This window comes from Neopelma chrysocephalum, unplaced genomic scaffold, assembly GCF_003984885.1.
Source record: "Neopelma chrysocephalum unplaced genomic scaffold, ASM398488v2 Primary Assembly neopelma1_200, whole genome shotgun sequence".
Taxonomy (NCBI): Eukaryota; Metazoa; Chordata; class Aves; order Passeriformes; family Pipridae; genus Neopelma; species Neopelma chrysocephalum.
Genome location: NW_020897862.1, coordinates 2,549,444 through 2,574,146, shown reverse-complemented (window position 1 = coordinate 2,574,146; position 24,703 = coordinate 2,549,444). Strand labels below are relative to the sequence as shown.

Here is a 24,703-nt window from a genome sequence, read left to right as displayed (position 1 = left end):
CACTGCAAAAATGGACACAGAGGCTGCAGTGACTCCCTGTGGTCAAACAGGCTCTCACAGAGGACTGGCAGATCTGTATCAGAAATCCTGGTGGGCAGCACCATCCCCTGCCAAGCTCAGCAGCCCTGCCTCAGGTCACTGCTGGGAGGCCACCAGCCAGCCCTTCTGAGCCAGCACTGCATGGATGCACAACAAAGAAAAGCATCAAAACTGTAACAGAGGCTGTGAGACACTTATAAAATTCTAGACTATCCATCCTCTGTGCTCTTGTCAAAAAAGAAAAACAAACACAAAAAACCCCCAAAAAAACAAACCAAACCAATCCCAAACAACCTTCCTGTAACTCTGGAGCCAGACTCCAGCATTTTGGAGCAACCCCCAGAAACCTGCAGGTGCATAACAAAGCTCTCAAAGTGCTAATGCCAAGGATGTCATTCCTTTTTTTTTGGGAGGGGAACAAAATGGGGATGCGAAGTCAGCTCAGTGTCTTTTGTGCCTGCTGGAGGAAAGTGGCTCTAAAGATAGGTCTGGGACAAGTCAGGCTGTGGAACAAAGGATTGTGAAATCCTCTGAGGGCCAACTCCTTGGAAGTTACTCCTTAAATAACACACCTTTTGTTGTTGTGGAAGGCAAGTTGCATTAAAAAAAAATAAAAATCCACAGGGGATTCAGTGGAAACAGCAGAAAAGCAGGGAAGAAAATTCCTGTGAGCAGCCCTAGAGCACACGGAGCAGTCGGTGCACGGACCTGGATGGGTTTTCCAGCACAAGATAATGCCATCTAGTGGAGATGGAATCTCCCTCAGGGTGGAAAACTGGACACCCCTGTGACTGTATTCCTGATTTCCAGCCATTTCACAGCGGACCCTTCCTGTGTCACCGAGCCCAGGATGCAGCAGAAGGGACAGACAGACAGACAGACAGACAGACAGAGATTGCTGCTGTGGAGCCCCCACGCCCCAGAGCAAAGGGCAGCAGCAGCACTGGCTGAGAGAAACCTGGAGAGATTTCTGAGGAAATCCAAGTCCTGAGCAATAAATTGCAGCTGCAGCTTTGTCTTTCTCCAAAAGTATTTGGTTATGTTTCCTCAATTCCATTTGTACTTCATGCTTTTTTCTCCTTCATTTGGAGAGATGGCCCCTCTGAATGTGAAAAGAACCAAAATCCTTTCCCACTTCTCTAAATATTTAATTATTTTCTTCCTTTGTTTTTTTTTCTTTCCCCTACCAAGAAAAATCTTAATGGTCAGGCCACCAGTTTAATTATAATTTGGGAGGACTGAAGGTAGATTTTGGGATCAAATCTCCCAGGAAAGACATGAGAGTCTCAGATTAGATCCAAGCAAGCACCCCCAGGGAGGGCTTCATTTCCCTATGGACAAAGTTTTAAGAATCTTCAAGGACTTCATGAAAATGATGACAGAGGAATCAGTTGCCAATTGTTCAAATATGAGACAAAGACCACTTTCTGAACAGCATGTGAAGCTCTTACATTTCCTGCATTGCCTGATTAGTGAGTTGAGCAGCAGACTAAGGAACTCTTGGTCTTTCTTTTGGTAACATTTTAAAAGTCACATCAAAATTCAATTTTTTGAGTCTGCAAGGTGGGAAAAATGTAATTTCACAGACAGTAAAATCAGTCAGTTTAGACAGTGAGTTGGATCAAGCTGTGCAGGAGCAGAGCTGTAGGAGGGATCTGTGTCCCCTGGCTGGAGTTCTGTTTCTCTCATCTTTGCCAAAGTGCAGGTAATTCAGCCTGGATTTGCACTGTTAAAAATTAAACTTTTTTAAGGACAACACTGAAAAATGCCAACTGCAACTAAGGCAAGTCTCTCTTAATTGAATGTATCTACCTCAGTTCTTGACAAGAAACTGCCAGATTTCCCCTTTAGACTGGCAGGAGAGCTGAAGAATCCTGAGCCAAAACATACACGTGTATCTACCTCCACCAACCCCCAGCTATGTGAGGAATGAACACACAGGCTTAAAACAGAACAGCAAGTTTGTGCAGGTTGTGTTTCTAATGCATTTCTAGATGTCTCAGATCTATATTAAGTTTCTGCTCAGCTCAGTTCTGGCATTGGAGTCTCACAATCTTCCTTCAGTACCAAAGTGTGCATCATGAACGTGATCTGGCACCAGGCCTGGGCAGGGGAGGGAAATAAATTCAGTGAGAAACATTCAGGTCCACAAGAGATTAGTGGAGCTCACAGCAGCTCCACACAGTTGTTTACCAAGACTTCTGCAAAGAATTAACAAAACCAGCACGTAGTTCATCCCCTTAATGGGAATCTAAATAAACCAAAGCAGATTTGCAAACTTATTACGTGTCTGCTGCCCCTGTCTGGGAATTAATTACGTTGTGCAAATTAAAGAAACTCAATGGGAAACAAATTCCTCCTATTGTCAATCTTTCCCTCTTACTCTGCTGAAATAGTAACATTGCACTTCACTTCCACACTCATAGAGATGTGAAAAACCAAAGATGTTGTTAGATGATTCCATTTTATTTTGTGACAATAGTGTTATCAAGCAACTGGAGTCACAGTAACTAAATTATCACACGCCTAACACATGCTGTTGTACCTTAGAAATGTGTATTTGCTTTGCATTTTATTTCGTTATGAAACTCCCAGTTTGAAGAGTACAAAGAAAGTGCTTGCAAACCACCCCCAGCCTTGTTCCTTTTTAAGCACAGGTGTCCAGTGTAAGAATAAATATAAAAACTCAGTTGATCTACATCTTATGCAGAGGGTCTATGCTGAATAGATTAAGAACTAGAGGGACCTGTGCATAACCAAATTTTCCTGCACACACAGAAAAAGAATGAAGTTATCAGATTAAAATTTATTTCTATTTAATGTATTAGACAGGGCAGGAAGCTCTATACATGCATTTACAGCTCACAGGACTTTGGCCATCAGTGTTTTGAGTTATCATGGAGAATAATGGCCAGTCTTCGCGAACGAAGATCTGGGGAAAGGTCTTTTACCTTTCCAGCCTGCGCAATGGATTTTTTTAGGTGAGACACAGCCTGCGCTGAACTGAGCCCACCCTTTAATCCTAAGGTTCATCTGCCGGGGCCAAGCACGCTTGGACAATGGCAGTGAGGTCCTCAGGACGTAGGTTTGTTTAGAGTGACCTTCTCATAGATGGATGGCCTCACAGGGCTAACGGGTTCCATCTGCCTGGGAGACCGAGGAATCGAACCCGGGTTGCAGCAGTGAGAGTCCTGCATGCTAACCACTAGGCCACCAGGGGTCTCATCATGGAGAATAAGGTGTTTAAAAATGCTCTTCATCCTAATGAATCTCAAGGTTTAGAGCAGACTGACTTCACCTGTTAAAATAAAACCATCTCTTGACCAGTTCACTGTTGTTCTCTCCCAAAGCCACGATCTGCATATCCCAGATTGCAGGAGGGGTTAATGCAGAAACACAGGCACCTAAGTTTGGTGTTTTATGAGACTGCCCTCACAGATTGAACAAACCCAAGGCAAGGGAGGTCAGTACTCACCCTGGTCAATGGAGTGCTGGGGAAGCTGGCTGAGCTGGCTGTTCACTACCCCTGCGTACGTGCGCAAGAACTCCTCCTCGCTGGCCGTCAGCTGGGGGGACAGGCAGTCAGCAAAGGGAAAACCAGGACACATCATCTCCCACTCCCCAATAAAACATCACAGCTGCCTCTACTCTCCTTCCAGCACTTTAATCACCTGTTATTTGTGCAGCTCTACCCTCAGCAAACTGGGACGTCTTGAATTCATGGGCAGACTCAAAGTCACCTTAAAACAGTCGCTTTGCTTTGCTGTTTTTCCAGTGTGGAAAAGCTTTAAAAATCTAAACATCTGATCATTTATCCATACATGGCAGTTTCAGGCATCACAAGTCTCAGAATATTTAAGCAAAAATCAATTGTGTTTAACTGCAGATAATGGTTAAATCAACGATGGCTAAAACAATTCAGCGGTAAAACCAGACCCTCACCTGCCCATCTCTACAAGCACTATCCCAGTTACTACAAAAATGTCTGGAAAGCCATAAAATATGGGCTATGAAGTGCATCTTACATTTGATCCCATCTTCCTCAGCATGAGTAGAACTCTCACTTTCTGCTGGATGTACATCTCCTCCGGACTCTTTCCGGGGACGCCCTCACGGTTCATTCCCCTCCTGCCAGCTCCTGGATTTCCTGAGGATCACAAGAAGACAAACTAAAATAGTTAATGGGGTATAAAAGGAATAGAGGAGCAGTTTCATTTACCTGTTTTTCACCAGTGGGCAGATCACTGAATATCCTGGGAGGATAAGGAATCACATCCTTCATCGGAGAAATCCTTAAAAATGCGAACAGCTAAATCGGGCCTTACATATGCAAACATTCACCAGGGCTGATGTTCAATCTCCAGCAGCTCATTATCTGTGGTTACCTTACTGCCTGAGTAGAAAAAGAATTCTAACAACCAGATGAAAGGTTCACCATGACAGAAGAGACTGTGGTTTGGGGTGTTTTCCATAAATAAGCACAACCAGAATGAAAACAGGATGCAGAAGGCACAGCCATCAAGCCTGCAATGGCTAAACAAAAGCTGTGTGAAATCTAAGCTCTTAAGTCTTCCTCCTCTCTCTTTTTATTTTTTCCTTTATATATCATGTAAAAAAAGCCACTGCACTTCTGTAAAAGCTACTAAAATTTATGAAATGGTTTTGGAGCCAAGAGGAGCAGAGAAGGAGTAGAGTTTATCATCCTCTCTCGTATAATTTCAAACGTGAACTTTTGCTTTTTAATTTTAATATAAAATAATGATGTTATGGAATAGACAGACTGTGCTATCTGAATTCTATAGCACAAAGCACGATTATACTTTGTTATGTATCTGGTAATTATTTAAGTTCCACAACAGGGTGTTTACCGAGACAATAAAAACAACCAAACAAAACAGAGATACTCTTCAGCTGCTCTTAAAAATGATCTTGAAGTTTATTAAGTCAACAATAGTAAAAACATAAACTGAAATTGAGAAAATAATGGTGCTTCAAATAATACACTTTTAGAGCAGCATCACAAACTGAACTAACCTCTTACAGGTGCTGTGGGTTGGGGAAATGTAACCCCTGCCAGGACCTGGAGGGAGATGGAGAGAGACTGTTCACAATCCTGGAGTGCCAGGACAAGGGGGAATGGCTTCCCACTGAGAGAGGGCAGGGTTAGATGGGATATAGGGAAGAAATTCTTCCCTGTGAGGGTGGGGAGGCCCTGGCACAGGTTGCCCAGAGAAGCTGTGGCTGCCCCATCCCTGGAAGTGTCCAAGGCCAGGTTGGACGGGGCTTGGAGCAACCTGGGCCAGTGGAAGGTGTCCCTGCCCATGGCAGGGGGTGGAATGGGATGGTCTTTAAAGTCTTTTCCAACCCAAACCATCCTGGGATTCCATGACTCTGTGGATGGAGGTGTGAGCCAGCCCCTCCTGCACCACACACAGCTCAGAGAAGTGGCTCCAGAGCAGGTCTCCAATTGGTTTTCATCCCCAGAACTGGGTCTGGTCCTACACCAAGCTTTAAATTTGACTTCCTGAACCTCAGTAACCAAGGGAATACACTACCCAAGGCTGCCTTAGTGAAGGCTCTACCCCAGCAGGTTCAAACACTGTTTTCCCTGTAATGTTTTCCTGCAGTCATTACCAACCTCTCCCCTCACTTCATTTTCATTATTACTTTTAAGGGAAAGTAATCTGGGTGTGGAAACAGTTTAAAATTACACATAGGCCCTCCTGAGTGAGTCAGAAGCAATGCAAACTTCAGCAGCAGCTGCTGGGATAGGCTTTGCCACCCACATTACTGAGCATGGAGATAACAGCAGTAAAAAGTGAGAAAGATCCATCACAGCCCTTCCTGAACCAGTTTCAGTGGGAAGAACTTCATGAAGCTGATTTGCTGTTGATGGTTCTGCCTGGAAACTTGCAGCCTGTACACGTGCAAGGTGATTTTTTGACTTTTTTTTTTTGCTATAATCAGCAAACTGCTCTCTGAAGGAAGAATAAAACAATCCCCTATTTCTGTGTAGTGTCAACTCAAATAAGTAAATTGGATTATGTTACTGAGCACATCCTCTACAGTGCAATTTACTGAGTGCTAACAAGTGATGCCACCAGTAAGACAATGAACAAAACCAGAGCAAGAGACACTAAGTTATGTTTATCCAGAGACTGATAAAACAATAAACATTTATCAAGATACCAAGTCAGGCTGAAAGGTTGTGACTGGTTCTTAATATTATAAATAATTTAAAAAAAAAAATCGTTACTTGAAAAGGGAAGGTGCTGTACTAGTAACCAATCAACTCAGGAAAGAAAAACCATGGCAGCAAAACCCTGAAATGTGGTAACACATCTATGGTTTAAAAATGAAATGAAATATATGGGATATCAATAGGTGGCACCATCCACAAGCACCAGGAAAATGCCCTGGCTGCCCCTGTGCCAGCGAGGAAGACCAGTCCACTTCAGCACTCCTCTGCACATCAGACACTGTGCAGCCTGGACATGTTATTATTCATTGTTTCCCATCATAGTTATCTTCCAGTTGCTTACTAATTTTCAAACTTCAAAAAGGGGTGATGGAAATTCCTGTCTAAACCTGCTTTTTCTAAAGGAACCTTCAGCCAAAATGGATTTGTCATGAACTCACCTATTTAACAGGAAGGGTAAAGATCCTGAAGCCTGAATGCTCCACACAGTGAGCAACATGGGGGAAAAAGCACTCTATATGGCCCAAAATATACATATAAAGAGATTAAATTAAGCTGCTTTTCATTCACCACACAATTATTTTGGTCAACAGCCTCAACCATCACAGCTCTTCCTACTTGGTGACATCAGAGTAGAAAGACAAGAGTCTTAAAACAGCACTGAGACCCCAGCATGAAAAATTTGAACATATCTCTGCTCCTGTTACATAAAGCTTTCATAAGACAGGGTTTAGGATGATAATAGTACCCAGCAGATATTACATCAGATTTCCAAACCCACGTACAGAGCTGCTCCATGCCCAGACAACACCACGATCCATCTTTACAAAGGAAGGACTGAAAAATCTTATCAAAGTATTCTCAGCTTTGTTTTCTCAAGAAAGCTACATTAATATGCTCTACATAACGAAAACATTACTTAAGCAGCATTTCCCTGCCCCTACAATCCTTCCTGGCACATGGATGAAGTTGTTGTTGCCCCATCCCCAACCAACAAAACCATCAGATTTCCCTGCCAACGTACCTGCTTCTAAAAACCACAGCAGATGAGATAACCCACGTGTTCAGTCCTGATTAGTGACTGTGGCTGGGAAAAATGTATGAGGAAACTGCCCTGTGAAAACAAATGAGCAAAGCATTACAGAAATATCCACAGCTGAACCCCAGAAAGACCCTTAATTCCATAAGCTCTGAAATCCCAGTCTGCTTCAGAACACGGCCTAGGTAAAATTCATACAACTGCAGCTTGTCTGGAGCCTGGAGACCCTTTTTTCTTTTTAAAGAGTAAGTTTTTAAAAATTCAAGCCATTCTTCATCTGCAGGATTTCCACCCAGACCATACCATTGACGTTCCCAGCCCCTTGAGAATGAAATGCATTCAAGCTTTGCATTCTTTAGGAGACTTTCAATGCCCTGGAAAAATCAACAGACATTGTGACATGGAGTTTCTTCTAGTAAAAAACCCAAAATAGGCATATCTCACCAAGGATTTGAGGAGAACTAAGGAGAAATGTAAAGCATGCTGATTTTGACCAAAATTATTGTTTTCAACTCTGCCTGTGTCATCTGAATACAGCAATTCCAAAGACTGGCACTGGAAAGCTGGGCTGGAAAACCCTTTGCACAGAGTTTTTCAGACCAACTTCACTGTTCAGTCCCCAATAGCCAGAAACAGTTATTTACTTCTAGTTTTCAGGCTTGTGACATATTTCTGAACATATTTTACAACTGGGTCTCAGGGCATGGTAAGAATTCAGTACTTCCTACCCACCCCATCAGCCTCCAAGACAAGCAGCTCAATGTCACAAATGAAGTGACAGTTCAAACCCTCTGTAACAGGCAATGGAACAACAAGTGCCACCACCCAGGACAGCATCACAGCCAGAACCACATAAAAAATGGTATAAATTGCTGTATTTAATGAAATGTTTCTGATTAGGGTAGATATGGACACCTGCACCATTTGTTAATGAGGACCAGATGAAATGTAGCAAACATACTCTCCCTTTTTTATCCTTTTTTCCCCTCTTTCTGTGGTCAACAAGCAAAGGCTGATCCAGACTAATTCCATTTTTCCATGGCTGTTCAGCACTCCATGTAGATGCCATCATCAGCAGGGAAGCAAGACAGGAGTAGCCAGAGCTACTCCACTGTTCTGTACTCCAGAGAAAAGCTGAATCCAAGATCCTGCTGGAGCTTCACCTGGAGGTTCTCTACAGTGTCTCTTAGGAAAAGGTGTTGGGAGCAGCTGAGCTTTATCAATGGCTTAAAAGAAGCATTTCACCTCTCCAGAGGAGAGGAACTGCCTGCTCTGAAAGGATTATTGAAGCCAGACCTCACTAATTAGTTCCCACTGTTCTTGCCCTCTAAATACAGGGTCCCAGGAAAGATTATCTCCAGCACTGACAATGGGACTTATTCCAGTGACTAATTTCTGCTTCCACTTCTATGGACTTCAAAGACCCACCCACCAGCACCACTGCACAAATACCACAACTGTGTGAGCTCCTTCCTAAAGGAGAGGATCAGGGCATGGGAAGCACTGGGAACGAGCCAGGTTTGTCCCCAGCTGAACTCACCTCACCACTGACACCACACACATGGGTGGGACATCAACCTTGCACCCCAGAACTTGAGAACTTCTCTGCTAAACCACAGGGCACATCTCCTGAAGAACAAGCACCTTTACTGCTCCAAAAATAACTGGAGTAAATAAAGTTAGGTTTTGTTACTTTTGCTTAAGTATGAGAACAAAATAAGAATAAAGCTTCTTCCACCAACTTGTTCCCATCGGTTCCAAAGAGCAGCTCACACTTCCAGCGTTTTCAACTCCACACCAGCATTTCCACATTCATCTCTAACAAACCCCAAGAAATAAAATCTAAAAATATTTCGCAACTGTGTATTTTGGGGGGTGGGAGGGAAGAAGTGCAAAATAGGAGAGTTTAGCAAGACAGCTGAGGAGCAGCTGAATCACTGCTGGCATGAGCTCTGCTCCCCATCCTAAGAGTCCTGATAGACCCGGGGCCTCAATGATCCATCATTAAGAATTTCCCAGGTCAGGCAGTGCTTTGCTTCAGTTGCAATTCCCAGCTCTGAATTCCTCCTCTTTGCTCACCTCTATCCCCCTTCTAATCCTGCAGGGTCAGAACGTTGTTTACTTTGCCTACACTCGGTTCCCAATTTTTGTCTCTGTCTAAACAACTGTCAGTTGCTCCCTTTACCTTCTAATTCTGCCAGATCCAGGTAGGGCTGAGCATCACTGTCTGCAGCTGCTTGGGCTCATCCCACTGATCAGAACTTCCTCCATGATTCACAAGATTCAGATTTTGTCCTGGTCACGAGATTCTGTCGAAGCTGAACTCCCACCACGTACTCCCAGGAGCAGGAGAAAAGAAACAACTGAACCCTTTCCAACTCAGGCATCACTAGAATACAAAACATTTCTCAAACTGACAATCAAAGCTGCTCTTGCCCCAATGGGTTTACTTTCCTAGACTGGATTTAAGAAGAGATAAAACCATGCAAGGCTCTTTACCATGGAAATGAAATGTAAAAAACTATTTTAAGCACAAAGACCCCAGATTCAATTCATGCTTATCCTTCCATCCTAAATAATTCTACTGCTTTACAATGGTTTACACTTGGGCCAGACACTGCTACAGAGGGTATTTAACTTACAGAAAAATTTAAAAGCAGAGAAATAATAATTACAGGTTCAGAGGTGTCGGGAGATGGACAAAGGTCAAAGTGTCAGCTTAAGTGCTGTCACTTAAGAGACCACGATGCTTCCCCACATTGTGAGGATAAAGGAGTTTTTAGGCTAAAATATAAGGCATAATCACTTAAAAGAAACATGTTTTTAAAGTACATGTCACTGAATTACAACAGCATAAGGAAAGTGAGCTGGCACCAGGATGCCAAGGGCTGGATGCTGGGAGTGGAATGTCAGCTGATCAGCAAAGATAAAGACTGATTTTGCACATCCCACCCATCACCAACAAACTCATCAACAGCACTAATGAATCCTACTGTGTACAGTTAAAACACACAGTTAATTTATTTACCTATTCTTGTTCAGGCATCTTATATTGCATGTGAGAAACAGTCGCTGAAAATCAACACTTCAATCTGTATTTTCAGCACAAAAAGCCAGACAGGGAGATAGAAAAACAAGAACTGCTGTGTACTGGACTGAAGGAATCTCCACAGCATCAACAGAGCTCAACTGGAAAACTGTTCATCCAAGGGAATGAACAGGCAAAGCCATTCCAAAGCCCAGTGACACGTTCACTGATATGTACTGGCCTAACAAAGAAGTACTGGGGTCTACTGAATTTCTGGGAATCATATGCAGGATTGTTAGCACTGAAGGAAGAGATGCCAAGGGCTGGTGAAGCCATAGGGAATTCACTGCTCTGTCAGCTCTGGAACTGGTCTCTCCAGGTGAGGGGGAGGCAGATGTGCAGAGCCAACAGGAAAGTTTGGGCTGCCAGGACTTCCCTACTGCAGCCAAACGTGGCTCTACTCCCCAGTGCCACTTTTCAATTTCCTTCTCATAAAAAAGATTAACCTGTGCCTTTCAGAAGCTGCAGTTTGAGTCTGAAATTACAACATTCTTCACTAAACTGTGTTAAAAGACTAAATCCTTCAAGCTTGTCCTGCTGCATCCAACACACTGCAAATGGACATAATTGGGTCACCTCATTCTCCCGTGTTTGCCAGGCACAGGCAACGAAACTTAGTTCTCATTTATTTTTAAGATGATTCACACGACAGAATAATAAACAACAACGATCTAAATATTACAGCCCAAACTGCCAGCCCAGCTCTGCCCAAGCAATACATCTGAATCTGCAAACATTCCCTCCCTTTCCCAGGCAGGGAAGGAGGTTGGTCAGCCAACAGCTGGTTCAGCACGTCCCTCCCCACACTCCTGCAGTGGGCTGGGTGAGGATCCCAGGAATTCCTTCTGCTCTGCAAGGCCCAACATGTGGAGTGGGCAGAGCCAAGCACGCCTGACATCCCCACGTGCCCGCTGCCAAACCCACGGCCCGGGCTCTGGGGAGGGGATGTGCAATCCTGGGCTCTGGGGAGGGGATGTGCAATCCTGGGCTCTGGGGAGGGGATGAGCAGCCAGACAGAGAGGGACCTGGGAGTTTGGATTGACAGGAAGCTGAACATGAGCCAGAGTGTGCCCAGGTGGCCAAGAAGGCCAATGCATCCTGGCCTGGCTCAGGAACAGTGTGGCCAACAGGTCCAAGGAAATGATTCTTCCCCTGGACTCAGCGCTGGTGAGGCCACCCCTGCAGTGCTGTGTCCAGTTCTGGGCCCCTCAGTTCAGGAAGGACATTGAGGGGCTGGAGCAGGTCCAGAGAAGAGCAACAAGGCTGGGGAAGGGACAGGAGCACAAGTGCTGTGAGGAGAGGCTGAGGGAGCTGGGGCTGTTCAGCCTGGAGAAGAGGAGGCTCAGGGGAGACCTCCTCACTCTCTGCAACTCCCTGACAGGAGGGGGGAGCCAGGTGGGGGTTGGTCTCTTTTCCCAGGCAACTCTCAGCAAGACAAGAGGGCTCGGTCTCAAGTTGTGCCAGGGGAGGTTTAGGTTGGATATTAGGAAGAATTTCTTTCCAGAGGGGGTGCTCAGCCATTGGAATGGGCTGCCCAGGGAAGTGGTGGATTCTCTGTCCCTGGAGGTTTTTAAGATGAGACTGGATGTGGCATCAGTGCCATGGGCTGGGAACCACGGCGGGGTTGGATCAAGGGTTGGACTTGATGATCTCGGAGGTCCCTTCCAACCCAGTTGATTCTATGATTCTATGATGTGCAACCCTGGGCTCTGGAGAGGGGATGTGCCATCCTGGCCCCCTGGCAAAAGGAGCTCTAAGCATCACCTGCACCCAAACCACTCTGGGTTGAAGCCACACTTTCTAGAAAGGCAGGAAAAGATGAGAGTAAAGCAAACGTGCATTTGGAAGCAGGAGATGTAGGTACTTCACTGAAAACCATCTGGGATACTTTACAATTACATTACCCACGTAGAAGGGGATTCAGTATTTTTAACTAGCACTGAGATGCTTCCCTACCTCTCCACATTGTTACTTGTCCCTAAAAGCTTTAATGAAAATATAATATATTCCTCCCCAAAAGTGAACTGAAAGACTGCAGGGGCTTTCTCTTCAATTACTGACCCTGGACACAGCAATAAATCATGAAAAAACACTGCAATTGCCATTAGCTCCCCCTTTTATTTTTTTGCCTGACTAGATTTAGAATATCAGTGGGTTTTCACTTCATAAAAATGTAGACAGGAGAAATCTGTACTCCATCTCAGTTTAACTTGTCTGTTTTACCAACAGATGGAAACAGCTCCTCAGGAAACTCAAGCCTCAGCAGCAAGAACTGTTTTGACTGAACCTTCAGCAGAGGATTCCAACACACAGCAACTGAAAATTACAGATTTGTAACTATATCTCCCTCACTTCCACCTACACTCGTGTGAATTCAGAACCTGGATGGGATTCTTTGATGGACAAGGCCACAGATGGGTTCATAATACAGAACTTCTAAATTACTCTGACTCCCTCTCTTTAAATAAATAAAGAAATATTACACATCCCAACAGAAAAAAAAAGGCACATTACAAAAATGTGGGCTTATAAATTTTGCATAAGGGAAACCACTTAAGCATCCCATTCAATTTTAAAGACATGCTTATTTAATGCAATGAGAAAGCAACATGAGCTTTTGTTCCTTCAAATTCCATATTCCCCCACACACACACTGCAGTCCTCTGTAATGCTGAAAAATCCTAACAACCACATTTGACTGGTTTGGGAAAAAAACAAAGTGAAACTGAGGAATCTGCACAGCCTACATTAAGGGGGAAAAAATAAAAAGGCAGTAAGCTGTCAGAAAATGTAACATTTTACATATTCAGCCTTAATAATTTAGGGTACTTAGAGCAGCCATCTGGCAAGCTCTTTCAAATGTAACTCAGCTGACTACCTCTTTAATATCTTTTGGCATTTCCAGTTACAGTCAAAAGAAACCCAACAGGAGTTGGGTTCAGCTACAATTTATTTTTCTTTTCCTTGAACCCGACTGGTTCTGTTCAAGGCAGTTTAAAAAACCTCAATTAACGGGATAGGATTATGAAAGCTCAGATAAGGAGTTGTGGAGAATAAACCCAAGCACTGCAGGTTCCCTTTGCACTGCACAAATGGAGTTAAGAGCCAGCATGAGGGGTCCCCTCAGCTCTGTGATATCATTATCCAAGGTTAAGCCATTACCTTCCACAGTTCCACCACGGAGCACTTCAGTGCTTAAAGCAGGGACACACTGGGAAGTTTTAAGTGCAAGGGGATGCTGCCCCTAATTTAAGCCTTGTTAATTTTCAAATGGCATTTTTACAGAGAACAGCCAGAGCCCAAAAAACCTTCCAAGCTGGAGCCTGAAACCTGAACTCAGGAACCAGAGTCTGCAAAATCCTGCTACAGATTTTCTTCTAATTCATTCTGACTGGTGACCTTCAGTCACAGGCAGCTGGAGACTGGATTAATTCCCATCTCCAGAGGGACACAATGAAGAATTCATAACAGCTACCTATTTATAGGTGAACAGTAAGAGTTGAAATATTTAATAGGTTTTTTTTTTTCCTGTCTTCCTTTCTATGTTCAGTACTGCCTTTTAGCTGACTTCAGAACCTGAACCCCAGTGTCAGATTTAGGTCAATTTACTGCTGGAACTCCCGTGGTAGGTTTGCATCTCTTAAATGTTAGATTTAAATTTTTAACGAAACTTTCTTGGAGAGGGACAGGAGCCAGCCCAAAACGCTGCCATCTACTCATGAAACATCTCTGAACACAAGCAGGGGGTTTTTCTCCCCAGTGCTGCATCACCTTTCAGAGCTTCAATATGGACTTCAAAAGTAACAATGAAGTGCATTCAGTAAAGCTTCCCAATATATCAAAACAGCTCTTACATCAATGCTCAAGCTAATTTAAAAATAAATAAAAAATCCTACCATTGTAACCACCACTTTTATGAAATTAAGATTTGCCTTCTGACCTTCAAGCACACACAAAGCAGATGATTTTCCCCCTTCTTTCAAGGAGAAGGCACCTATCACACCTCATCCAGTTAAAAAAGGCAGCACAGGTTTTTAGGTAGTTCACGTCAGTCAACCTGAACCCTCTGAAATTAAATGTAGTAACAGCAACAAAACCTGAAAAAAGCCTTTCATTTCCCCAAGGTACTCACACTTCAAAGATGAATGTGTCAAAAATTCTTTATAAAGTGACAACACTCTCTGCAGCACTTTATACACAAATCTATCCCAGCCACAGAAACAATTCCAGAAGAATGTTACAGTACTTTATTCCAGAGGGTCCTCACCAGCTGGATGGACGAGTGCTGCTCTTGTCCTGATCATGGGCATCTTTCACTGAGGCTCAGGCACCTCTCCCCCTATTTATGACAAAGCTACAAATCTCCCAGGCAGGAAATTGGGCACTAATGACAGATAGCCAATGATTTAAATACCAGGTGTCCCACGCTGAAGAATTACTGCTGTAAAAACAGTGTTACACATCCATCATCAAAACAAAGCTGTGCAGCAAAGCCTTGTGTGGATCCATCTGTAAATATTTTGTATTTTCAGAAACAGAAAATGAAGTTTGCAGCACAAACCTGAGATGCCTTTTCTTGTCCCCTTTTTATTTTCATAGTTGGGTTTTAACTTGAATCGTAGAACAGTGAAAAAACGGAACATAAATAATAGGTAAAATTATCAACCACTTACAAGAATCAAATTCTTTTCAATGCATCCATCCCATTTTATGTGGTTGGCATGCCACACACTGCCCAGATATGTACCCAGGTAACACCTCCACCTGTGAGGAATGGTGCTTTTGACTATTAATTATTGACACCAATGACAGTCATTAATTGGGGTCGCTTCGTTCTCTGGTCACATCAATCAGCTCTCTGACCAAAGTCACGTTTTCAAAGGAGCTCTGCAAGAAGAGGCAACACTGGACTCACAATCCACAATCCTCTGAGGACTTGTAGATCATTAGTATTAAATCTGGGGTTTTGCTGAAGGCTGGTATTTATATTACAAAAACTGAAGCCAACAGGCTGAAAAATAACTTAATACATGGGACATAAACACCCCAGGCTCATGAAAGGTGAACACTGATAAAGAGTGAGCTGACTGGAGAAGCAAGAAATTGCTTCAGTCTTCATAACAAACCCAAAATAGGCCTCCCCAGCAGAGCCAATGCCCAAACTGATGCAGGTGTGGGTATATCCCTTGGTGCAGGATGTTTTTTCTGCCTCTTCAGCGATTCTCAAGTGGCTCAGAATGGAACAGGAAACAGAAACATGAGCAAGGACAGATGGTGGTGTTCCCAGCAGTGCTCAAGGAGAAGCACATCAATATTTGGGGTGTTTCCACCCAAACACTTCATTAATATTGGATATGTGTGCAGATTTTTGAAATTAGCTGTGTCTAGTAGAAAAATGTGATGTTTCGGGCAACTTTAACAAAAAGGCAGGTGGCACTGAACCAACCAGGAACGTTCCAGAACAGCCTGAAACCACAGAACTGCAAAATGGATGAGCTTGGAAGGGACCACAGCGGGGTCATCTGGAATTCCCTCCAGCAGGGTCATCCCAGAGCACAAATCCCTAACCAGAACAGGCAAAACCCTAATTGACAACAGGCAGAATTCCAGTAAGTATCTGCAAGCAGTTAAAACAACAATAACATTGAATTTCAATTCACAGTCACACAGTAAAAGCCTCCAAAAAGCTGAAGTGCCACTTTGGGAGTCAAAACTCCCCGTGGTGCAGTGACCAAATTCTCACAGTGCTGGGTGCATTTAACCATAGAAATCATGATCATGAGCAATGCCACTGAAGGGATCTCTCTCCACTGTATGTGTATGTATTTATATATGTATTTATAGGCATTTCTCTGGTACTCATCAACACAGGATCTCCAGATACCCGGGTATTAGCAAGAGCTTCCAATTTAAAACGTGCCCTGTGCTGCCCTGTAATTTTTACTGACATCTGAACATCATTATTGCCAGGTCACAGACATTTCACACTGAAAATGCCTACAAATCTTTTATAATAGAGAGATTAGGGCTAACTGGATTTTTTTTAAGGCAATTAAAACGTGAGCTGTTATTAGGTCGGTGACTCCTTGGCATTTTAGTATTTTGCAATGCTGTATCAAAGTGCAGTGCTAGGACCAGAGGCTCTTAGATTAATGGCTACCAAAATTGCACAACTGTTGGACAACAACATCAAATGTTGTTCTGGCCTCACACATCAATAAAATCAGCTGTAAAATGTGATAAACACACCCCTTTATGTCACCTACTTATCTTGCCTCTTTGGAGAAAAATAAATAAATAAGTAAAATCATCTCTGCTGCTTCCCCCATGGATGCTCTGGATAACCAAAAAAGCAAAGAAGTGGTTTCAGTCCTGAACCAATGGAAGGTTTAATTTTTAAAGCCACTTAAAGAGATATTTTATTAATGGCTCTTGCTGAGAATTGAACTATGAATTACTGGCTGTTTGTCTAAAATGAATATATTCCTTGATCACCTCTTTGGTACTAACAGAACACTAACTTTGCCTCTCCAGTGATCTGTGAGCATCAGGAATGTTATTGGATAATATGGCCAAGAGACCCTGCTCCTAGGACCTTCCTAAAATAATATTCCTTGGGAGCTTTCCTGGAGAGTGTTCCACACATTGGTCTGAGTAGCTCTTTTAATTACATGTGCAAAAGTATGCCAGCTCCTCTCTCTTCTGAAGGACTTATTAACAACAAAAAGCACAAGGAAATAATTTCTTTTCACCTTCTTGAGGTCACCAAACCATGATACAAAGATGTCTGATGGAGAGAGGAGGGAGGAAAAAAAAAAATCCCTGTCCAGTCTAAGAGAGGAGTTTCAATACTTACAAGTGTAAAACAAATCCCTCATTATACACCGATTTTACCACGGACACTTTGCTATCTGTATTTTTTGGTAAAATAGGATGACAAGGAAGGAAATCTTGCCTTCCAGAGACTTCCTATTTCTCAGGAACAGGGATGCAATTTCCTTCCTCCCTCGCCACGATTTTCAATGTCACCTTAATTCCACTGGCCTTGAACTGGGACACAAACCTGGATGAGGTCAGTGGTTTGACAGCTGGAATCTCCCTTTAGCACCACTGTGCAAACACTCATGGGCTGGAGAGGAATAAACCACAGGCTGCAGGGTTTAAGGGTTAGGATCAAGTCCCCACCAGTGCTGGGACTGATGGATTTCTGCTGCAAGAATCACAGGCAAGACAGAGAACACACATAGAGGCAACCAGGCTGAGCTGCTGGAAAACTGTGTGTGGAATTGTGTGGCAAGTTTGATTTATTCAGAGATCAACACTAGTTAAATGATTAAAACTGACTGTTTCAAGATCTCCTATACATGTAAAATTTACAGGATAAATGGTGATTGCTTCCCTAAGAACAGGGGCATTGTGAGATCACAGAATCATGGAATTGTTAAGGTTGGAAAAGACCTTTAGGATCATCAAAGCCAATCATCAGCTCGGCACCACCAGCATGTTCACCACTACACCGTATCCTGAAGTGCCACACATACCCATGTGTTTTTTGAACACTTCCAGGGATGGTGATTTCCCTGGGCAGCCTGTTCCAATGCCTTACAACCCCTTCCATGAAGAAATTCTCCCTGAGATTCAACCTAAACCTCCCCTGGCACAATCTGAGGCCGTTCCCTCTCATCCTGTCACTTGTCACCAGGGAGAAGAGACCGACCCTCGGCTCACATATGAAACAATACTTATTCAGATTAATCAAATTCCAATATCCAGATCACTTCAGGAATTTTCCACGAGCAGGATTTGCATCCAACCACCACCAATTTAAGGCAGAATGGGCAAAGGGAATGACTGGAAGTGCAGCCAGATTTCTGCACCTCCCAAACCACTGTACAATTACAGAACACCTCTGTTAGAGCCTCTTAGCAAAAGGAAGGAGCTGAGAGCACTTATGGCTAAACTTGCAGCTACCAAGAAAAGGGCAATGAAATGAATGTATGAAAAACAAACTGGGTCAAAACTGTAGTTCCTCACACGCTGTTTCACATTCAGAATTTTCTTTAAGGCTTAAAACATGTTTCAGAACTAAGAATCTTGACAGTGGAACAGCAAAAGAACAGCTGCAAACAGTTTAATGTGAATTGTGAAAGGCTTATTTTACCAAGTTCATTGTAGGTGCTGACCAACCTTCCAGTGATAAAGTTCTGTTTGGCAAAAACCTGATGTTTCTGACCTCTGAAGTTAAGCAAAACCTTTCACGAATTCCACATAAACCAAAGAGTATGATTTGGCATCCACAGGCATTCCTGGAAAAAAAAAGCAGCTAAGAAGCTGTGAATGCTCCTATTTTTCTCCATTTGGCATCAGCTCTTAACGTTAATTATATTTTAAGTGTTATTGCTGATGGTTTCTGCATAAACATTCAGTTAACTATGTTTATCTTGAAGTCTGATATTGCCTCCTCTGCCCAACTGAGAAAGCTGCCAAGGCACGGAGAAATTTCCAGTTTTCCATACAAGATCCAGCCCACCCAAAGCTGGGAAACCCCACTAAAGTGACCTCAGTATGGCAGCAGGCACAGAGGTCCCTGCAGCTGCTCTACCCCCTTCCCAGGGCCACAAAAAGCCTCCCATCAGGAGTTTACCTTAAGCTGCTTCAGGATTTATTTTGCCCCTTCACAGCGACTCTGCTGCAAAAATTTAGGTCACAATTCCTTCAAGGGTACACGTACATGGGCACTTATTTAAAGCTCAAGGAAATTAATTAAAAGCTCCTCACTGACTTCAATGTGCATTGAATCAGGACCTGGATGAGTTCAGAGGCAAAACAATTACACTTTAATTAAACATCTTCACCTTCCTGTGAAGTAGTCAACTAATTTTATAGAAGGATAAACTGAGTCAGAAGGTTTCAGAGCTTGGTTGTGGTCATAAACAGAGTTGATTACTTAAGTTGCTTCCTTACTTGTGAGCTGCCCTTGGAACACTGAGAAAATGGACTTGCTGAAAAAATCAAATAAATTCCTGGACTGTATATTTGCAGGAAATAAAAGAGAACATCCTGAAACAAGTGGAATGGTTGTACAAATCTATTGGCTCCATCTCTGTTCCCCAATTAGTAGCTAATTTAGTCAGTCACAGGAATCCCAACCATGCAAGAAGTTGAAATTATTAGGGTTTTTTCATGGTAGTTTATCTTCAACTGAGAATCTGAGAATTTCAGGCTGGTTTCTTTCTGTTTGTTTTTAAAATAGCATTAATAATTACATCTTTTTTTAAAAAAGACTAGGCTTGGCAGTTTGATAGTCTGTAAAACCTTGGAAGTATTTATTTACTGAAAAGCAAGAAGTATGACCACACTCTGAATTCAGACTGACATTTAAGCCACACATGAGCTCTGTAACGTTCTGTCACAGAGCAGAAACAAAAATTAGCATTCCTCACTTTTTTGAGGATTTGTTACATAAATGCTTCCCCAACACTTAGGCTGAAAATAAATCCTAGAGTCAGAGGAGTGTTCTCAAGTACCCACTAACGTTTTTTTGGTTATTTTGCTGATCTCTGGTTTGTTCTCACCTATGGTTTTGCCCATCCTGCTCTATCTGCTCTCTGATGCCAATGGAAGCTCATGGACAGACCACAGCTCTTCAAAGGGAAAAAGATCTGTGAGTGTCCTCCATTCTCTGAGGTAAAACAACACTGAACAAAGTGGTTTGGGGTTTTTTTTATATTAAGAGAAATTAAGTTAGTTGGTAGAAGTTTTTAGCACATTTAAAACCTATTTATGTGTCATTTCTCCCTCGTACTTAGAAGCCAGACCCTCGTTTGGCAACATTGCTTAGGACGTGGAGTAGGTGGCAAAATGTTTTCATTCCAATAATTTGCATCTTTGGTGCACATCAGCATCAAAACTGGGACTATTCATACATTTCTACACATGCAGTAGCTTTACTGGAATTAAATTAATGGATACTACTACTTTTCCAGCAAATCAGAACTCTCAAATGGAACAACAAAAAAAAAATCTCTAATATCTGTGATGCAGAGTTATTTGAAAAGAATCTTTTTAAAGGAATTGTGAATATGAGTCATGTGTGGTTTCTGGTTATCTGGTTTAACACAGGAAACAAAAAACTGATACCCAAACCCTTTCAGTGAGAATCTTACATGACATCATTGACTTCAGTCAGTCTGTTGGAAAAACAAACCAGACTAAGTGGCTTTTTCAACTACTTTTTTAAAACTACTGAACACTGTGATTTTTTGACATCTTTCTTGTGACAAATCAAGGTTTATTTTTGGTTGAATAGCCCACCATACTGTTCCAGAAGTACCACACTGATAGTTTAAATAAAGGACATGACTGACCAGCTTTACCATTGTGACCATTAACATATCTGGAAATACAGAAACAAAGCAATTTACCCTCACTATCAGAACACTGAATTATAAGCACCTTCCAGCTCTAACACTTATGCCAACTCCCAGAATATAAGCAATTGGCATATTCATTAGGATTGCACTTTTTCCCATCCCTTCTGCACTGCACACCCCATGGTGTGGTGTAGCTGTAACAGCTGCCTCTGTCCCTGCTGCATTTCAGAGGAAACCCAATCTGATGACAGCCTGCAACAAAAAGAAATACAGTTTTGCCTCTCCATGTATAGAAATATTTCTGATACCCAATCCTTCTTTTTGGAAAAAAAACTCTCCTGGAAGCTTTTCCCAGCAAACCTAAGAGCAGCCTCCAAAAGCCTCTCTGGGTGCATTTTTGATGCTTCAAACTAGGTCAGATGCTCAGGAGGGATGTTTTGTAGTCAACAACCAACCTAGGAATTGAAATACTTAGTAAAAATCATAAATGTTTATGCTGGTTACAGATGACAAACGTTTTGGAGGGGAAAAAAGCTCATATTAAACATGTATAAATTGATCTACTTCTCACAAGTTGTTTCCCAGGCAAAGCATCAACCTTTAACAGCTTCACCCCACCAAACACGTTCAGGTGTTACCTCTGTTTGCCCACATGCAACTGCAGGATGGTTTTTAAATTTTGGCAATAGACATCACAGTCAATGTCAGCAATTACAAAATCTAGGTGTTGTTTCCGTTCACTTCTGGTTTTGTTTAGAAAACACCACAAGTTGTTTTGGAAAACGTCTCTCTCCTCTCCCAAAGTTAAATACTCTCAAACTGTGGATGAGGGAAGGAGGGAAAAGGCAGGGAGCAGAAATTGATACAGCTACAGATTTCCTGTAAAATTGGGACTCAGAACTTGCTTTCTGTGCAGCCCAAACACTAATCATGATGATGTTTTATGTCTAGTGAGATTTATGAGCATTAACTAATTCTTGTTAACAGATAGAAGCTTCAGTTCACATGGTGAGAGCCCTCCCTGCCCACACCCTGCACTGCCCGTGCAGCACACACAGCTCCAGCAGGGCAATCACAGCTGGGCTGGATCCCACACGGATTTATTCCCAGGACTCCTGGCAGGCTCTGGGATCACTGCCCTAGTAAAGATTTCACTACCACTTGGATGCCAAAAAGGAATCCTGAAAGCACTTTTGTGTCCTCCACAACTTTTCCAGAACTTGTGCAATACTTAAAATGAGCTAAAAAGAAGTTGCTTTGAAGAAACTTTGGGTCCAAAAGTTAATTACCAGTTAATTGTCCAAAGTGCCCTTTGCTCCTGCATTTGTTAAATTCTACATCCTTCTTTGGAGATTTACTATTTCTAAGCACCCCAACAACTAAGAGAGCACACAAATCCACTTACCAACAACTCAACATCACCCTGAGGGAGCTGCCAGTGTCTACCAAGATGCCAGAGATACAATAACTGATGATGCTTTTTCAGCTAAGGCAAAGTGAAGGAACTCCAATGTGTCTGAATTACACCTGTCACCATTTTCCAGCAGAATCTGTTTGTCAAGGCAAAAGTAGCTTTTAGATGGGCAAGAAAATAAGCCTGTATTTTTAGAAGTAGTACTTTAGATGTAGCTTTCTGTACACCCCCTCACCTTGAATACCTGTACTTTCAAAACAAACCCCCCTGAAGTACATGTTTAGCCTCATTTTTCACCACTTACATAGTGGTTCTCCTTCAGCAGCTATTTCACATCACTCATGAGCTCCAGAAATAACAAGGGCAAAAGAAGTTGAAAGCCTGCAAGTTCAGCAGCCAAAAAAAACTAAATATAATAAGATTTTGTAAATCTATGTAAAAGTATGTTCTTAAATACTCACTAAACATGCTTCTCACCATACCACAGCCAGCTCACACCAGAACACTGAACAAGCACACCTAACCCCTCTCCAAAGTCTGCTGGAGTTCGGTGCTTTGGTTTGTTTTTAAATCCCCACATCTGCAGAATGTCTCCCCAGTCATCTCACAGAGCATCAAAGCCCATCCTGTTCAACGTGCCAAGATGAGGGATGGACAAATAAACGATGATATACAACAGAGCAAAACAGTCTCTTCTTGAAGAGAAGGCAAATGTGAGTCTAAAAGGCAAATGTGCCCTGATGAAGCACATCTGGCTGCTGAGCAGAAAGGAGGATCATCCCTCATCTGTGCCCTGGAGCACTAATGCACTCTGATCCGGGCAGCGATGCTGTCCCTCCCTCACGTACCTCCCCGACACACACAGAACTGCACCGTGCCAACAAATCCTGCCCATCTGGGCTCAAAGTTAGGGAGTGCTGCCTCAGAGGCTCTGGAAACACAATTTTTAGCCAAGGCAGGAATTACCCGCGAGGGAATCGCTGTCCGAGAGGCGTTTTCCCACGGAGGGCCGGGATGCCGAGAGCATCGCGGGCAGAGGGGGCTGCCCCGGCACGGACACGGGGCTGCACCGCCCGCGGCCGTGCCCTGTGCCCCCCGCGCCCCGCCCGGCCCCGCACCCGCGTGGGAATGACTTCACCTGCCACACAACTGCGGCCATGGCCGGGCCGGGACACGGCGAGACCGGGGGCCTCGTGACGTACAGGGATGATGCCACAAAATCAGAGGGGCACCTCCCGTACCTGCGCCGCGGGGCCACGGCCTGGCAGGGGCCGGGCCGGGCAGGGCGAGCGGGGCCGGCCCCGGGCAGCGGGGAGGCCCCGGGCGGGCGGAGCGGAGCCCCCGGGCCGGGCGGGCGCCTTTGTTGGGGCCGCGCACAAAGGGCACGGCGCTCACCTGGTGCGGGGCCGGGCGGCCCCGGCGCTGCTGCGGCTCGGGCGGCGGGCGCTGGGCACGGGCGGGCGAGCGGAGCGGAGCCGAGCGGAGCCTTCTCCTCCTCCTCCTCCGCCGTGACTCACCGCGGCGGCCCGAGGGAGGTGCCTGGGCGGCTCCGGGGGAGGGACCCGGCGCGTCCCGGCGCCCAGGGCAGCGGCGGCGCCGCAGGCAGCACCCGAGAGCCGGCCGGGAGGAAGGGGCGGGGACGGCGGGGAAGGGCCGGGGAAGGGGCGGGCAGGGCCGGGGAAGGGGCGCGACCACGCGGAGCCGCCCCGGGGGCTCGGCCGGCCCGACCCCGCCCCGCCAGCACCGGGTGCCGCTCTGGGGCAGAGCCTGTCCCTGGGGACGGGGGACAGCGCCGGGGGTGGGCCAGGGGCTCACCTCGAGAGACATGCTGTGGATCAGGCTCTGGGCTGACGCGGTGCCGAGCCTCCCGCAGCTCTGCTCTGCCCTCCTGGTCCTGGCCGGCGGGGCCCGGCTGTGTTCGAGAGCTCACAGCGACCGAGCCGGGGGAGAGAGATCGCAGCTCCGTTAGGACAGGCTGCTGCTCCATAGCACTGTGCTAGGAAAGTTAAAGACGCTGCAAAATTCAGTACAGCTTAACTAAAGCTAATTCAGGCAAATACAGAAAATGCCGACCTCCGACTAGAACTAGCGCTCGAAAATAATGAATCGCCATTTGGTCATTGAAGCACTCAAAAATAAAGCAGTGAATTCTCATTTGGTCACTGAAGCCACCAAAAATAAGGTGATCCTTCACCTAGCTAGACTGAAGCAGAGTAAAACCCCAGTGGACACAGAGAGGGATTAATTAAAAATAATAATAATAAAAAAAAAGATGACAGAAGCCACCTAAGGTTCCTCACCCTGCCCCATCACTCACCTGCACTGTGGTTTCCCACTAGGTTAACAGTTACTCTGCTTCCCTACAGTGTGCACTGGTGGGGCCAGAAAGGTAAGTACAAAATTCCTGGAGATAAAAATGCTTTGTGTACCAAGTGTTATTTAGTAAAATGCATCTGTTTTCTACTCGGTGTTTAACTTAATTGCATAAAAATAGTCACAGTAATGAAATAGGTGGCACTTCCTTTAACAGCTTGCTACTTAATGACATCAA

At 44.2% G+C, this 24,703-nt stretch overlaps 1 protein-coding gene across 4 annotated transcripts in view; it reads right to left on the bottom strand.

Annotated features, from left to right (window-relative positions):
• Positions 1 to 23,706, bottom strand: part of CTNNBIP1 (catenin beta interacting protein 1) — a 33,062-nt gene extending 9,356 nt beyond the window's left edge. Inside the window, exons 1-4 of one of the 4 annotated variants that reach the window (XM_027703032.1) lie at positions 23,548 to 23,617; positions 7,263 to 7,352; positions 4,065 to 4,186; positions 3,515 to 3,605 (exon numbers count right to left, since the gene is read on the bottom strand). In XM_027703032.1, coding sequence (XP_027558833.1) covers positions 3,515 to 3,605; positions 4,065 to 4,160 — 187 coding nt within the window. In that variant the 5' untranslated portion in view covers positions 4,161 to 4,186; positions 7,263 to 7,352; positions 23,548 to 23,617. Of the gene's footprint in view, positions 1 to 3,503; positions 3,606 to 4,064; positions 4,187 to 7,262; positions 7,353 to 22,143; positions 22,289 to 23,547 lie in introns of those variants that run through there. The other 3 variants (XM_027703033.1, XM_027703035.1, XM_027703034.1) reach the window with 3 other exon arrangements.
• Between the last annotated feature and the right edge of the window lie 997 nt (positions 23,707 to 24,703).